Source organism: Dreissena polymorpha, chromosome 10 (genome assembly GCF_020536995.1).
Source record: "Dreissena polymorpha isolate Duluth1 chromosome 10, UMN_Dpol_1.0, whole genome shotgun sequence".
NCBI classification, from domain to species: Eukaryota; Metazoa; Mollusca; class Bivalvia; order Myida; family Dreissenidae; genus Dreissena; species Dreissena polymorpha.
Genome location: NC_068364.1, coordinates 75,281,952 through 75,300,091, shown reverse-complemented (window position 1 = coordinate 75,300,091; position 18,140 = coordinate 75,281,952). Strand labels below are relative to the sequence as shown.

The window sequence follows — 18,140 nt, the reverse complement described above, 5'->3', positions numbered from 1 at the left end:
AACAAGCCATATGCTAGGGTCTAATGACCTCTGAAATGCTACTTTTATACTGACTTTGCCATAAACAAGGCTCAATATGACACAACGAATTTCTTCGCGAATTCTAAACACCCTGTGTAAAGATACGTGTAACGCCAAAAAGGATAGTTTTCACTTTTGGTATTATGTTCTGCAAATGCTTGCCTTTTGAAAAGCAAAATCTCTGCTTAAATCCGATTTCCCCTGAGCATGTTTTTTGGGCTAAATTCTTGTAGTGAAATGCAATTTTATATGATGTTTTTAATTTTATTTTTCCCCCATAAATCTTTGTACCTTCCTTGAAAAAGTTAATTTGTATAGCAATAAATCGTTATTATTCAGATTCAAAAGGTATGTGTTCTCTTAAAGGTTACAGATTCTCAAGCAAGATGTCCTGATACAAAAGTTACATGCTACCAGTGTGCTAATAAGCACCCGTGGAACGTTTAAACTTATAAGTATTAAGGTAATAACTTCTTTCTTTGCACTTCATTTTTACACTTGTTTCTAGCTTAAATCTGTTGGGTTGATTTTTCTTCTTAAAATGGTAGCGTTCATTCAACTGAATACCATTCAGTTAATTCTTATATAAATATGTTGAGTTATTAAGCACAATATTATTACTTACATGGTTATTACTGACCTGATATTGGATATACGGTTCTGTGGAAAACCTTTGGTCTCGCCCCGATATGGTTTTCCACAGAACCGTATATCTGGTATCGGATCAGTAACTAACCCTGTAACGATAATATCACGCCAACTACTTTCGATCTCATCTCATCTCTTTAAATTAACTAATTTAAATTTTTTACTGCCCCATATAGTTAATACAGCCCAATATAGTGTACCCCATATAGTCTACTGACACCATATAGAATATATGGGGTCAGCATGTGACGTCAAACAGCCAACGAGAGAAGAGTATTGTGTAGATGGCTACCTGCGCATAACGAAGCCCATGGTGAGTTTTTATGATCCCCTTTTGTCAATTGTGTGCTGTTTGTCTACAATTTTGACATTTTAACACAGCAAATTATTCATTATCTTCATGCAAATTTGTGAGAAAATGTTTCCAAATGAAATCTCGTTCAAGTGCGAAAACGTTAACGGGCTGTTTAAAAGCATAGCCCCAAGGGAGTTGAGCAGTTTCTCGTATATGGTTATATTGAAACATTGTGATGTAACATACAATGCCCAATCTTAATGAAACTTATTTCAAAATGTTTGCCTCAAGGTTTTCTCTGCACATGTTTGGGTATGGTTCCAGACAATTGAAATACTTGGCCTCCAGGGGGCATGACAGTTTTCCAAATATGCCTATAGTGAAACCTTCTGAACACTCAATAATTGTTTTGCCAATCATTATGAAACTTGATTACAACATTTGGTCTTATGATATCTAAACCGAGTACAAATGTGTATTGTCCATTGAAAATGACAGTATTTCTTATATTACATTTAAGTAAAACTTGTGAACATTCTGAAGGTCATTTGCTGAGACTATCTACGGACTGTATCGCCTGATATGTAAATGTAGTTCACAAGGTCAAATTAAAGAAAAAGCTTGTGTAAACTCTAGAGGTCACATGTTTTTGCATATCTTCATGAAACTTAATTGTTAAACTGAGTCACAAAAGCTAAAAAAGGTAACTATATACTGTGAGTAAAATTTGTATACAGTCTAGTGGCCTCATTTACTTCCAACCTTCATTAAACTTGGCAGCGATTTGTTTCCTTCTGTATATAGTTCTGGAAAACGGCACTTTCCTAATTGTGAAAAAATGCAAATGTCCCTACTACTGTCCAAAAAAATTGCAGGTTTAAAACAATATATTTTTAATAAAATGCAACATTTAATTATTTTCCCAATGCAGTTCTATGGTTTGAACCAAAATTAATATAATATTAGCGACCTGACAATACTCACTTATCAATTTAAAAGCATTTGTAAGCAAAAAATCAAATTCTCAAAATTCCCAATTTTAAGACTTCACGATGAAAAAGTTCATTTTTTTGGCACACATTTTTCCCAATTGGGCTTGGACTGGTACTTTTCTCAACTGGGCAAAAAATTTGCTGCTTGGCAGGGGTCGGCCGACCGGGCAAATGAGGCAAAAAAAATCACCCATGAGGAGAAAAGTTCGCTTTTTTATACAGAAGGGAGAAAAGACTTCGCCATAAGTTCAGAAATTCATTTGCAAGCTACATATTACACACGCATATTCACATTAGAGAGCGACTGAGCAAATCAATACACGAGGATATTCAAGTGCAAAGTGTAAATGACGCTTGTGAGTCCATAGACTCCTCCCGCAGTAACTGACCTGGTAAAATCAGATTTGCCAATACATTGTTAACGTCGCAGATTAGCTAACAAATTGATGACTACAAAATCAGATATGTGATAACATACCACATATGGTATTTTGCAACTGCAATCAGCATAAGCTCTCATGCATTGTTCTAAATGTGGCATTTTCAATTCGCAATGTGATTTTAAATGACCCTCGTCATGCGAAAATGGGTCTTATTCCATATGCGCCCATCTTATAAATCATATAAATAGCCCACTCAGCCTGCTTCAGGAGAAACATAGCATAGTGAATGATTTTATAGCGAACAGCATCGCCTATGACCTGACTGGGCAAATGCACATGTTGGGTTTAACAAACGCTTGCCGAAACGCATACGACCCATTTTCGCATGACGGGGCTATGAACGTGTGATTTAAATGTGTCGAAAGAAAACTGCGTTTACATCAAATATCAACATACGAAATATTTCGATAGTGAATAAAGATACCTATAACAAGGCATGTGAGGACATATAAGATGTGTTCTCCCGTAGTATATTTTGATCTACTTACATTAACGTGTGGTTTGACAATGCTAACACACATTTCATGCGGTGAATATGCAACTTAAAAGTGAAAAAACAACAACAACACAATAGTTAAACTTTTGTTTTCATTTTATTTATTTATTTAGAAAAGTAAATTGCAAACTTTATTTCAAGGTCAGCGTATACGCCGACTACATTTGTTTAGGATATTTCTTGTAATATTTAGTTGTTTTCGGTTTTAGCGATTCTAAAGCATTTTTGAGGTTGCCTATAGTATGCCTGCAGTAATTGGTGAACTCATATCCAGAGTTTTATATTGAGAACTGTGAATATAAACAAGCTTAACCTTCTACTAACCTTCTACTAATGCGTTGCTAGCACCCGTAAATACAAAAGATCGCCGCTATCTGTTGAGAACAAAAAAAGGTTTCCCAGAAATCCCCGCTGAAGATGCATGAACGAGGTTACGAAACAGACCATTCGTATTATTATAATAAATTGTTTGTTATATTCGTTTTTAGCGATTATGAGACATTTTTGTTTTTGTCTATCGTATCCCTGAAGTTATTGTTGAACATATATTCAACGTTTTATAAATTGAGAATATAAATAAGCGTAAACTTATACTATTGCGCTTTTTTACCCGAATTTATTAATAGCCTCATATTATTAATGACCTGTAGTACGTCATTGAGGTGTATGTGAGAGCTTAACGTATTGCGTTGTTATCATCCGTGCAATTGGACTCTCCTTTGTTTATCCGCAGCAGCATCTATCATATCCTCAGATTATGAATGAACTGAGCAAAAATACTACGTCATGAAGATGCAGCAAAAAGTGGACTATTTTATTCATTCATAAACAATCTCTTCCGCGACAGGTATAATATATCATTATTTATTGATTCTTTTCTATATAAGCTCCGTTCGAAACTATTACATTTAACACGATATTCATATAATGTTTCTATTTGTGAATGAATATGGTTGGACAACTCAAGCCTCTTGCATAATTTATACAAATGTTTCTCGCGCGGAAACGGCAATTTTGGCGCGTAGTTAGGCACTCCGTTGATAAGCCGATCCGATTTGAAATTTGAGTAACGACATTGTTGTCCAGTTCGCAACAACAAAAAACTGATAAGCTTTTAAGTTCGGGTAGGTTCATTGACTGATATTGATTAAAGAGTTTTGTCCTTTCATTATTTACTTACTTTTCGCACTTTACGGGGACTTTTTTTATTTTAGAAAATAATTATCACAAATTGCACCTATTTGTTATTTAATTTGTACTGTACAGAAGAAAACGTGCGAATGTTTCCAACTATCAGTTATTGCAAACAAATAACACCATTAGCGTTCATATTAAGGAGGAAAAAAAGTTAACTTTCATTTCACGTGTGTATTTTCAACTATAAAAAACAACGAACGTTACATTACATTCACGTTACATTCTAGTGGTATGGGTGATTCCGGCCACTGTTTTACTTTTCAAGTTCTTATAAAGTGAAGCACTGTTCACAATAAAACTTTACAACAATTATCATTGGTACACAATCACATTGTTGTGTCATTTTTATCCACACTGGCGGTAATGAAAGTTACACTAGTAATTGAACATAAACGAAATTTATCGTAGAGGCTAGAATTCGGTACAATACCAGTATGTATTTCATACTGGTGAATTACTCGAAAAGTGTCAACATAATATCGCATAATCGTAAGTCTAGTCGTAATTTTTATAAAATCCAATATATGATATAGGAATGATCAGAATGCTTATTTACTTTACCTATGCATATGCCATGGTCAGCTAATTTTAACGAAAAACCATTTCGCAATTAAAGTGAGGTGGTGTATTTTAACGCGCCGTGACGTTATTTTGATGTAAACATGATAACAATGTCGCAATTCCGATAATTATCTATATATTTATGATATATAATTGGCATTGCGGAGATGTTAATATTGGAATAAATGCTCACCATTATGTAAGATCCTCTGTTAATTTGAAGCGTTTGTATACAGTTATATTCTAAACCATATTAATGTCATACTGTTTCAAACACTCAAGCATAACGTATTTCTATTCTTCATTTGTGAGCAGTAGGTGGGTAGGGTGTAGCAAGAATGAGTATTTATATGAAACAACAATAAACAATAAAAACACGAAATATGTTTTTTTGTATTCATTGGATAAATAATAAACATATGACGTACTTGAAGAAGGCATGCATATAAAAATGAAGTAATGTATGCAAATCTTGTGAAACTAGTCGGCAAATGTCACGTCTCCCTGATCCGTCCTAACTTCTCCCTAATTTCCTGTCAAGAGAGAAGTGACTTCTCCCTATGATTTGACTCTAGGACGACCCCTTTAATCTCGTAGGAAATCAAATTTAATAAAAGACCGTTGTACATAGATTCAAGTTTTAAAGGGATCTTTTCACGGTTTGGTAATTTGACAAAATTGAACAAAGTTGTTTCAGATTCGCAAGTTTTCGTTTTAGTTATGATATTTGTGAGGAAACAGTATTACTGAACATTTACCATGGTCTATATAGCCATTATATGCATCTTTTGACGATTTAAAAAACTAAAAATGATAAAGCGTTTCAACGCGAAACGATTGAATAATTTGGAGAGTTATGTTAGTGTCGTTTAATTTTGTGAAACTACGAAGATTGGTTAGATAAAGTATAAAATACGTCTCTCATGTATAGCCGAGTGGGCTAATGCGTTTTTACTTCAGGACTCCATGGGTCACTGGTTCGAGCCCTACTGCGGGCTACTTTATTTTCCTTTTTCAAATTGTATTCTTGATTTTGTTACTGGAGCTTTTAAGATCCAATGTTTACATTTATCAATATAAAGCATTTAATAGAAAACTTCAAAACATGCCAAAATCTGTGAAAATGCCCCTTTTAAGCCTTTGTTTCCAATCCTAATATATTAATGAGCAGCCAATAGCAATAGCATGCAACCTGAACAGACTGCAAGTTCCTTTGCATTTCCTGGGCATTAAAACATGTTTAATATTCAACTTAAATAGTCATTGAAGCATTGTCTATGCATATTAAACATGTTAAATATTCAACTTAACTAAACCTTGACGCAAAGTAAAAATGTACACATAAATATTACTTTATGTAACTATATTCGTTGAGCTATCAAATAAAACTCGTTTTGTATTCCCGTTAATAAAATTCGAACCACTTTATGGGAAAACTGTGCGCAGAGTGTTGTACCAGATTAGCCTGTGCGGACTTTCTTAATGCATGTGTGTAGAGTGTTGTCCCAGATTAGCCTGTGCAGATGACACGTTCAGCTTAAACTGGCTTTACCCTAAGTTCCTGTAAACTAAAAATACCATAAAAGCGGAAAACGTTGTCCCCGATCAGCCAGTGTGGACTGCAGAGCCCACTCTGTGATGACATTTTATGCACATGCATTAAACCCCATTTTCCCAGATGGTGGCTCATTTTTACATCATTTTAACGTGACAGAATACGCCAACCACTTGTGAAATCTTTGAGCATAAATTACCTGCATGAATTGTGTGTCTTATTTTTCATTTAATTGCATTGTTTGTGTTTTTTTGTGGAATCGGCTTTAATCGATTTGCCTCTATTGCAATACAAAAAAGTACTGAAGAATCTATTCAAGGCGAGAAATTTTAATGGTTCTGTAATATTCTTCGATTGCAATACAGAAAGAACTGAAGAATCTATTCAAGGCGAGAAACTTTAATGGTTCTGTAATATATGAATAGGTAAATGTCAGATTAGTTGTGTTAAGATTTAACTCTTTCCCACTTAGATACGTTTTTGACGCATTTGTAGTCCCTTATAAAGTTACATTTAATTACATACATTTCTTACTACATTTAAGTGTTAGAGGCTTCATTTCCAACCCTTAGTTACTGATGAGCCGCAAACAGCACACAACCTGAACATACTGCGCGTTACTCGCAGGCTGTTCTGGTTTTATGCTGGTTGCAAAGTCATTTTCACTGTGCTTCTTATGGGGGAATGGGTTAAAGGGATTTGTTCACAAATTATTATTTTTAAAATTAGCGTCATAGATACAAACAAGAATGCATACATTGTGCAACAAGCAAAATAACACTCCTGACTAATAAAATCTTTAAAATGTTGGTTCATTAATATATTATCATCATGCAAAGTAATATAATCAAATGCTTATATCGCTTTTTTCCTAAATCGTTTGGAAAATACCTGTAATCGATGATAATTATAAAGCCAGCGGGGCATAGTGGTTGCGATCATGATTTTGCTTTCGGAGGGCCTGGCTTCAATTCCAGGAGCCATAATATTTTCTTTTCACCTATTTTACTTACAATTGTAATTTTTTAAGACTTTTTAAAACATTATAGCTTTGTTAGTAAACATACTAAATTTCACTTAAAAAAACTGTGCACAAGACACTTTGATAAGTAACACAAAATTTATTCTATATCTTTTATTTTAATGTGAATAAAACATAAGCGCAAGAACCATGAAACCAGATATTTGAACAAATAAAACAAACCTGTTTGCACAGAGGTCGCTGTTGCATAGAGGATGTGATGTCTGCCTAGCGACAGTGAGGTCATGATTCAAAAATGGACGAAATAGGCTAGGTTGGACTACATACCTTTTCGATCCAATGTATGAAGAAATGGCTGACGTAAGGTTTGTTTTATAATGAACTTTTCAACCGACATACGTAGAATGGGATGACGTAAGCAATGTTGGGCTACATACGTTTTCAAGCAAACATAGGTAGAAAGGGATGACGTAACTTATGTTTGATTACTTACCATTTCAATCAAGCATAGGTAGAAAGATATGACGTAAGCAATGTTGGAATAGTTACCTTCTCAATCAAGCGTAGGTAGAAACCGATCATGTAAGCGATGGTGGACTGCTTACATTTTCCATCAAGCGTAAATAGAATGGGATGACAAACGCAATGTTGGACTTCTTACCTTTTCAATCTGGCGTACATATAATGGGATGATGGAAGCGATGTTAGACTACTTACCTTTTTAATTATGCGAAGATAGAATGGGATGACGCAATTAATGTTGGACTACTTCACTTTTCAATGAAGCATATATACAATAGGATGACGTAAGCAATGTTGAACTACTTACTTTTCAATCAGACATAGCCTATTAGGTAGAATGGAATGACGTAAGCAAGGTTGGACTTCTTAACTATCCTATTCAATTAAGAATAGGTATAATTGGATGATATACGCAAGTTTGGACTTCTTACCTTTCCAATCTGGCGAAGGTGTACGAATGATGTAAGCAAAGTTGCATCTTTACAAAATGCTTACCTGTTCAGTCAGTTGTAGAAAAAATGGGATGAAGAAACTGATATTGGCCTACTTACCTTTGCAATCAAGGGTCAGTAGAATGGGATGGCGTAAGCGATGCTAGACTACTTTGTTGTTTAATAAACATATATTGAATGTCATTACGTATGCGATGTTGGACTACCTACCTTTTCAATCAAGCAAAGGTAAATGGGATGACGTAAACGATGTTGGACAACTTACGTTTTCCATTAGGCGTAGAAAGAATGGGATGATGTAAGCAATGTATGACTACTTACCTTTGCAAACAAGCGTATACAGAATGGGATGGCGTAAGCAATGTAAGACTACTTGATTTTTTTATTAACATAGATTGAATTGGATGACGTAAGCGATGTTGGACTACTAACCGTTTCAATCAAGCGTTGATAGAATGGGATGACGAAAGCATTGTTGGACAACTTACCTTTTCAATCAGTCCTTCATAGAATGGGATGACGGTTTAGATGTTGGACTACTTCCCTTTTCAATCAAGCATATACAGAATAGGATGACGTAAGAGATGTTTGAATACTTACCTTTTCAATCAAGCGTAAATAGAATAGGATGACGTAAGAAATGTTGGCAATAATTGATTTCGTTCTTTTTGAATCAAGCAAAGGTAGAAATTGATGACGTAAGTGATGTTGGACTACTTACCTTTTAAATCTGCACATGTAGAAAGAGATGACGTGAGCGATGTTGGACTACTTAACTTTTCAATCTGCACATGTAGAATGAGATGACGTTAGCGATGTTGGACTACTTACCTTTTTAATCAAGCGTAGATATAATGGGATGATGTACAATGTAAGTAATGTTGGACAACTTACCTTTTCAATCAAGCATTAGAAGAATTGGATGATGAACAGTGTAAGCAATGTTGGACTACTTACCTTTTCAATCAAGTATAGGAATAATGGGATTACGTAAGCGATGATGGACTACTTACCTTTACAATGAAGCGTATGTGAAAGGGATGACATAAGCGATGTTGGCAATCTCCCAGTTAATACAGAGGACACCTAATGTAACATGCCCGTTCTCCTTTCTAACTCGATATAAAGTGCCACCAGGAACTGAAAAGTAGTTTAACTATTGATAAAATAATATATTTCAAAGTATTGTTATTGATTCTACGCTTTCAAGTGACTATTCAAGCAACTTATATGCCTTTTCATAGCGAGCTTTTTTGTTATACCCATGTTGGAAACTGGGACGAGGTCCTTTGGATTGGCAAAACTAGTGTGCTTTTAACTTAATTTTATTGCGTTTTTTGTTTGTTAACAAATACTTAAAAAGTGAGAATAAACAAGTTTTGAATATCATATTTACTTTGGTTCAAATTACAAAGATCTATAGGGAAAAAAACTGAATGTTGCAACTATTTGCTTATTTTTTTAACTTACCATTGGTAATTTAGGCTGTCATTTAGGAAAAATATATATTTACCTTTTTAGACCCAAATCTGAGAAAAAACAACATGGTCGTGGCTAACGATTTAATTTAATAAATGACTAAACCCTCCATAATATTTATTGATTATTTTCCTGATATTGGGGACGGGGTTCAGTCCCTTTCACACAGACATTTTGGGAATGTGTACAGCGCTATCTGAATTGCACAAATAGGGTTGTTTTGGATAAAATTGGAATATTGGTGTTGTTTTTATTACCAACAAACGGCAAGATTTTGATGTCTTGATATAAGCAGCCGGAAATATTTTTGCATTAAACAACGATTTGAAAGCAGCACAAAATAAAAAATTAATAAATGCCGCATACAATTATATCTTGACCTGTTATTTTGGTATGTGTTATGTTGCTACGGAGAAGTGGAAAAGGTGTCTATCCAGCAATCAGGAAAGCTTCGTTTTGGACAAACTGAGCTGAATCTATGTGTGTAAAGTGGCCTTTTCACCTTACCTTGATTACTTACATACTTCCTTTAAACAGAAAATACCATAACAGAGGAAAGTGTCATCCAAGATCAGGCTGTGTGGACTACATAATAGTGGAAAGTGACATCCAAGATCAGGCTGTGTGGACTACATAACAGTGGAAAGTGACATCCCAGATACGGCTGGTTGGACTTCATAATAGTGGAAAGTGACATCCCAGATAAGGCTGGTTTGACTTCATAATAGTGGAAAGTGACATCCCAGATAAGGCTGGTTGGACTTCATAATAGTGGAAAGTGTCATCCCTGTAAGTCGCAGTTTTATCCAGTTATCATTTTAGTTGCTTGAAATATTTGTCTTAATTATATCTGAACGAGTTTAAAAATTATTACCGTCTAATGAGACGGTCTGGCCACAATTAAGCGGGTAAGTTTTTACCTTTATATGGTTATAGTGAAACTTTATGAACATCAAGTCAAATTTTTGCCAATCATCATTAAACTTGCTTAGAACATTATGCCGTATGATACTATGGCTAAGTTTAAAGATGGCCACGGAAATAGCACAAAAGCTGCACTGCTTCCGATCTTAGGTGAGTGACCTATGGCCTTTTTAGAGTAAATATTATTTGCAATATTTAATCTTTGTCCTAGGTCAATCTTGAAAACTGTAAGTGGTATTAATTATATTATATGCATATCAAACTAGCGATTCCCTCTGACAAACCAGCAGAAAGGGGAAATATTGCAGGCATGACAAGGACAGTTACATAAATAATCATTTCTTATCTTATCAATAGGTTGAAATAGTAAGGCTTTATTTTTCATAACAAGTTCATTATTTAAAGCTGGATTGGAGTCCTAACTTGGCATTCTACAGTTTAAATACTCGGTGTTCCTCCATGCTGTCTAGATAACTTAAACCGACTATTATCTTTACTTGATTGATAAAAAATATGCAAAAAGATAACCGCAAACTCAAGTTTATACAAATGGTTTTAACTTGCCCTACATTTCATATAAGTTACTTAGGCTACTGGACTTAGACCCTTTCAATACAATTGAGTTTTATCTTTGGTAGCGGTACGGTTAGATGCTGCTTGTTATTGAACTATAGACCGGAGCTAGATGGGCGTTATTTGTTCATCTCTTAAAAAGAGCCGACCAGCAGTAAGAGTTACTTAACTATCGTACTAAAATCAAACTTTACGAGATCTAAAGCAAAACTTATTCGGTAAAATGGCAACCTTTTCAAAATCCATCATTGAGAAGGGATCTGATATGGTCCAAGACTTATTTTGCTCGACCTGCGAAGACAGGAAACTAGATCAAATGGCTAATTTCTACTGTGAATCTTGTGTAAAAAATTTCTGTGAAACATGTGTTGGCCTGCACAGCCAGTTGTTTACAAAACATGCCCCCTATGGAAGAGGAGATATGAATAAATGGCCAGTGTCAAAAAAGGTGGAAGATTTTCTCCTCAAATATGATGTCCATAAAGATAAAATCATGGAGTTGTTTTGTGATGAACACAGTGAGCTGTGCTGCACAAATTGTGCATTCCTTAATCACAGGTATATTTTTTTTCCTTTAATTAAAAACAGCACAGTTAAGAAACAAATGTAGGCTTTTCAAACTTTTTTGAAAAGAATTCTTATTTCTAGCAAAAATTTTAAATTGCGTTATATCAATGAAAGATTTGTTTTTTTCAGGAAACCATACATTTGTTCTTGTACAATAATTATTAAAAGAAGACTGCGATTGTAAGCTGACTTTATAATTGGGTTATTGATCTAGTAGTCTATTAAAGGGACCTTTTCACAGATGTTGGCATGTTTTGAAGTTTGTCATTAAATGCTTTGACTTGATAAATGTGAACATTGAATCTTAAGAACTCAAGAATAAAACAAAAATAAAAGAAAATAAAGAAAATAAATCAACCTCATCTTGGGCTAACCACTGACCCTTGGAGTAAAAGACTAAACCATGGACTAAGCCATCTGTACTTACATAAAATATGGTACAGTTTATACTTTATATATGCAATCCTCGTAATGTCACCAAATATAACGATCACTACAGAACTTTTAAAAGTATTCAGTCGTTTCGCATTTGTAACGCTTTATAATTTTCAGGTTTTTTATTTGTCAAAATTTGCATATTATTGATATTATATAGCGTGGTCAATGTCAGTATTACTGTTTCATAGTAAATTTCATAACTACAACGTAATTTGTAGTATTCAGTTTAACACAGTAATACCCCTTAAACTATTTATTGAAATGTGTAACAATTGATTTGAAATCCAGTAATATATCGAACGAAATGAATATGAATGTAGATTTTGGATTTAAACAAGCAAATTCGTTGAATTGATATCCCCCGCTAAATAAATTTTGTTTATGGATGGGTGTAGAACTAAAAGAAACTATAATGAAGGGTTGTGCCTAATAATTGAGAACAATTACTTCAGGACATTTTGGGAATCCATTTTTGTATGGTAGAATCTTTACCAAATAAGGCATATTTAATCAAAATGTGTAATTTTGACCTTTGTATGTGACTTTGACCATGACCCTAGCAACCTGGATTTTATAATTGACATTCAGCGAGCAAATTGCGATCAATTGTGGACAGTTATTTCATAATCCCTTGTTGCATAGAGAAAAATGACTTAATAATGAATAAATTATCAAATTTGTGACCTTTTACCTCAATGTGTGACCTTGACTTTAGCCCCAATGGGTGTTGAATATTAAGCACCCCCAGATGATTGAGAACAACTATGGCAAGTGTCATGGCTCTGGCCCATGTGTTAATGGAGATACAGCTTTAAGCTTTTCTTAAAAAGCGTTTTGTTCAAGATACAATGGGCCATAACTCCGTTATGAACAGATGGTGTACAATGTCATTTGGCATGCATCATCCTCTTATCCATATATATACTCATTTCAAGTTTCAATGAAATTCGCTAAAGCACTTTAAGATATGGCTCAGGACACAAAAGTGCCGGACGGACGGACGTACTAACAACGCCAAAACAATATCCCTCCGTCATAATAAATTAATATTTATGTACATTACATGTTAACCTAAAGCTGGACCATAAAATATAATCTTTAATATTGTTATTTTACCAGTGTTTTTAGATGCTCATGAACAAACACACAAGTATTTTAGTATTTTCTACTCTTTAAAGTGTGTTTTTTTCTATTTTCTTTCAGACACTGCCAAAAGGTAATTCTTACTTCCGAGATTGTAAAAAGTCAGTCTACAGACCTTCAACACCTGTCAGTTTCTATCCAAACTATTTTGGAAAAAATGAAGAAACTTCAAGACAACCAAGAGGCTTGCATTAAGTATGTGCAAAATTCATATGATGAACAGTTAAGCAGGATACAGAAAACTAGGCAACAAATAAATGCAGCCTTAGACGCAATTGAACAGAAGACACTGAAGGAAATGAAAGATACTCTGACCGAACTGCAAGTCTCTTCCAAAAGTGATGTTGACAAATGCATCAGGTTGCGTGATGAATTGAAACAGCTTCGAGACGCCATACAGGACATTAGTGATAAAAGAAAGCTCGAACTATCCTTTATAGCCACCAGAAAATGTGAGGACAAAATACAACAGTCAGAAACCTTTTTGAAGAAGAACTCTCTTCAGGTAAAAGTTTCAATAACATTCCAGTCTAACAATGATATCGTACAGTACTTGTCCAATCTTTCAGGTCTTGGGAGGATTGAACACAGTACCCAGATAGTGATGGTACAAGAGGATCCCGATAAAGTGTTAAATGTGCAAGGAAAGTCTGTACACAATGTGAAAATATCAAGTGATCCATTTGAATGCCGCATCACAGCTGTCTGTGTTCTCCCTGACAAACAGATCCTGGTTGCAGACAATGATAATAGGAAAATCAAGCTTCTTGACCAGCAGTATCAGGTGGTGAGTCACTGGAGTGCCAATGCCTTTACAGTTGATATGTGTCAAATCACACCCAGTGAGGTGGCTGTGATTGTGGATGAGGGTAACATACATGAGGTCCAGTTAATCACAGTGAACAACAGGCAGCTGATGGCAGAAAGGAGGCTTCAGTTACAACATCTATGTGCAGGTATTGCCTTCCACCAGGGAGACCTGTATATCACTGATTACACTGTATTGTACAAGTACACACTCAAAGGGAAACTTATCTGCAAGATATATGAGGATAAATCAGATACTTATACAGGTAAGAATCATAGCTTATTAATCGTGATATGATTTAGGATTTGTTTATAAAATACATTTCATATGTACCATACGTTTTTAATATCAACTGTAGTTTAGAAAACAATTCATGTTTAGGATCATTTATTCGAGCATTTTCAGATTGCCATGTCTAAACATATTGTGAATTCATTTAATTGTGTGTGAATAAAAATTAATGGATTGGTAAAATCGGGGTTATTCATTTGATCTATAAAAAAAACCCATTGATTATAATGTCAAGACTTTCATATAAAATGTAGTTGAACATTTGATTTTGTGGTTGAATGCAAACCTCAAAAATCAAAAACAAAAAACTAATGTCGGTTGACTTATATTGGTTTCATTTAAGATTGTAACCATTTTCATTTATTGGTATATTTTAATTTTCAGTAAATGAGAATGAATTTATAATTTAAGCAACTAACTTGTATAACTGATGAAAAAAATAGATACAATTCATTTTCAGTAACACAAATAACTTAAGTTATATTTTGATGAATTTCCTGCATCACATTAATATTTATTATTTGTGATTTTATACATATCTTAATAATTTGTTGTCTCTGGTATTTAAAAACACATTATTAATACAGTTTGAATTAGATTTCTTATTAACATCTATATATTATATTTCAATATATATTGATTTTACTCTGTTTTGCAGTTTGCAAGTGTGCTGTGAGTCCCGCAGGGGACATGTTGTACATCATTAACTACTTCCAAAACAAGCTTCTCACCCTGGCCAGGGATGGTTCAGTTCTTGCCAACTTCACTGACCATGCACTACAAGAATCAAATGGTGTACATGTGACACCTGCGGGCCAGGTGCTGGTCAGTGGATGGCTGTCCACTATCCTACAGGTGAATAGTGAGGGCAAAAAGAAGCTAGCCACTCTTGCTACAAAGGAGGAAGGAGTGTTGAAACCCATGTCAGTCTGCTACAACAGACACACTGCCTCCATCATTGTGGGACTTTCTAAGAACAGCAGTATCCTGGTGTTGAAAGTTAAATAGTGTAATTGAACATGTACATGCATTTTGATTGATGAGTCAGATTATTTAAATTGCCATGTGATTATGTTGTTGTGTTAAAGAACATTGTATTATGATAATAATTACTTGTAAGTGGTTTTGCAGGTGCAAAGAATGTTTCTGTGAACATAAATATAGGAACTGGCACGAGTTGTCATATCATACCATTTTTTATTAAACGAGTTCATGAATTTTGTTAGTAAGCGAGCATTTGGCGAGCTTACTAACGAATTTCCTGGACGAGTTTAATAAAATATGGTATGATCTGACAACGAGCGTCAGATCTTTTTTATCACATGCTTTTAAATGAGCAAATCAAATAAATATTTACGCAAACATAATGATAAATCCCGAATGTTGTTTACATTTCGTGACGTCATTTGACGTTGCAACGTCATTTCATCAAAATAACAAAATGCGATTGGTCAATAAACGAAAACTAAGCCAATGAAAACGCTTAAAAATGTTGTATTACACATGTGTAATATAAAAAAATATGTAATGGTTGTATTACATGGTAAACAAGGTATAGCATGTGATAAAAATTGGTATGTGGAATATTATATTATTACATCTACAACAATTGTTTTTGATTTCCTCATTGACTTGACAAGTCGTCATGAACTGATGGTTAAAATACAGAAACAATTTTAGTTTAGGGTATAGTGTCTGTCATTTTAACATAACAGCAACATTACACTGTAACAATATATATGTACATATATAGGTTGGCATTTCTTTAACATACATACAAATGAATTGAATATACATTAAATTGGTTGTATCTTTGATTTTTAAGAATGACAAATACTGTGAAAATCCGATGGCTAGAACTTGCTGGGCTCGAATTTCCGGTTGGCTTGAACTCTCCTCGAATCACCGATTTTTTATTGCTATATATTCATATAATTTTTTTCGGATGGCTGGAATTCCCGAGTGTTGAATGCTCGGATGGCTTTAACTGTTTTCACAGTATCCGTCACAATGTTCACAAGTTCTTTTGGTCGTTTGGTTTGAACTTGCTTCGGGCTTGATAAAGCTGTTAATCAATAGGAGTGCTTGATTTAAGACACGCCATAATTGCACCAAGTCATCGATTTAATTGTTAATTGATTGGAGTAAAAGATGATATTTTGTTTTAAAATGTGGCCTTTTTGTAGATGCGGTATTATTATTGCTTAAACGGCTATATCACAACATGTACAATGTTAATTAAATGACGTAGACAATTTTATAACTTTGTTTAGCACAACAACTCATGAACAACACACAAACGGACAGCATGTCATTCTTCAAAAAACAAGAACATAAATATTATTCTGATAAAGATTTAAGCCATGTGTAAATAGTGCGTATTCATGTTTTCTCTTTAGAGCTGTTTCTTACATGTACCCGTAAATGCGCCACGTAAAAACGCTTATATATAATACAGTGTATACATTTATTATATGATATATGTTTGATTGTACATGTATGTGTAACTTAAAAAAATATTGTTGAATGAAAGTTTTAAATAATTAATTGATTCTTATTAATTTAATAGCAGAAAGTAGTGCGGAGTATGAATACTTGTCAACTTGTCATGTAAATATAATGCAGATTCGTGTAAGTAAACATCAGTATATTTGAAATCGGTTGGCTCCCATTCCGGATGTCTCAACCAGGTTTTGATCTACATTAATATCCATTAAAATGATGAGAATATTCTCCACCATGAGACCAATATGAATAAATGATAATTCAGCATGGGCTAACTTGAAACTTTTAGATATGCAGCGCTGCGTTTTGCAATAATGTAAACCAAGTATACAGGGTCAAAGTATTTGATCAAGTTTATAAATATTAAGCAGCTATACCAGTTTGACACTTGAATGTCAAAATGAACCTATGCGAGCCCCTTATATTTGCCTGAGGGTATATTCTTGAAGGCTTTGTTCTCATATATAACAAAGAGTATTATATTGCATTCTGTGCACCAGTATATATTATAGCATATTGGTTTTCGTTTATGTTTCCAACCATGATATACATATGAACACGCATTCAATTTGTTTTTGTAATTGCCAGTAAAACATTTTGAACCAATAAGTGTAACAAAAACCGTCTTTCAAGCAGTGCAATTGTGCACTCTCTTTGAATGCAAAACACTATCTGTCAGGGTATCAATGAACACGTATTCAAATATGCGAATATCGGCTTAATATTCAAATCCAAAATTCATATTTGAATAATCGAGTTTTTGAAATATATTTTCCCAAAATGTGTAAGTGCAAAGATGCATGGTTGGTTCAATGTGGACGACTTTCTTGAATCAAGAAAGTGTAGTGTAATTATTGGTTTTATATGGGATTGTACACGGGTGAATCTATTGCCTATTATAATGTACATGTAATTGATAATTCAGTGTCTCGTAATTAAGGCAACATACAAACCGACTTTCGTTACCTTCAAATTAATTGCTATATCCATATATTAGACTCATTATTATCTTCTCAGAATTTAATTATTCAAATATTAACCAATTAAATAGTCATGGTTCTGGTGTGCGTTGAGAAAAACAAATGCAAAAACAAAAGCATAAATAGCATCTTGGGAAGGTATAAATATAATTAATTATACATGTAATATTAAACTAAATGTGAATAACGGTAATACGTTTTTTGAAAATATATTTTATCTTATGAAATAAAAATGTATTAAGGCAAAATGCATAACATAATAATCGAT

At 33.9% G+C, this 18,140-nt stretch overlaps 1 protein-coding gene across 1 annotated transcript; it reads left to right on the top strand.

Annotated features, from left to right (window-relative positions):
• The first annotated feature begins 11,258 nt into the window (after window positions 1-11,258).
• Window positions 11,259-16,934, top strand: LOC127847098 (uncharacterized). Its single transcript, XM_052378708.1, has 3 exons — window positions 11,259-11,698; window positions 13,349-14,361; window positions 15,046-16,934. Exons 1-3 carry the CDS (start codon window positions 11,364-11,366, stop codon window positions 15,393-15,395), a joined length of 1,698 nt encoding a protein of 565 aa, XP_052234668.1. The 5' UTR covers window positions 11,259-11,363; the 3' UTR covers window positions 15,396-16,934.
• Window positions 16,935-18,140: the final 1,206 nt, after the last annotated feature.

Excerpts from the sequence above, each read along its gene's own strand:
- LOC127847098 (XM_052378708.1), top strand. The coding sequence starts at position 11,364 with ATGGCAACCTTTTCAAAATCCATCATTGAGAAGGGATCTGATATGGTC. Across the intron at positions 11,699-13,348 it reads TGTGCATTCCTTAATCACAG|ACACTGCCAAAAGGTAATTC; the intron begins GTATATTTTTTT and ends ATTTTCTTTCAG. Across the intron at positions 14,362-15,045 it reads TAAATCAGATACTTATACAG|TTTGCAAGTGTGCTGTGAGT; the intron begins GTAAGAATCATA and ends TCTGTTTTGCAG.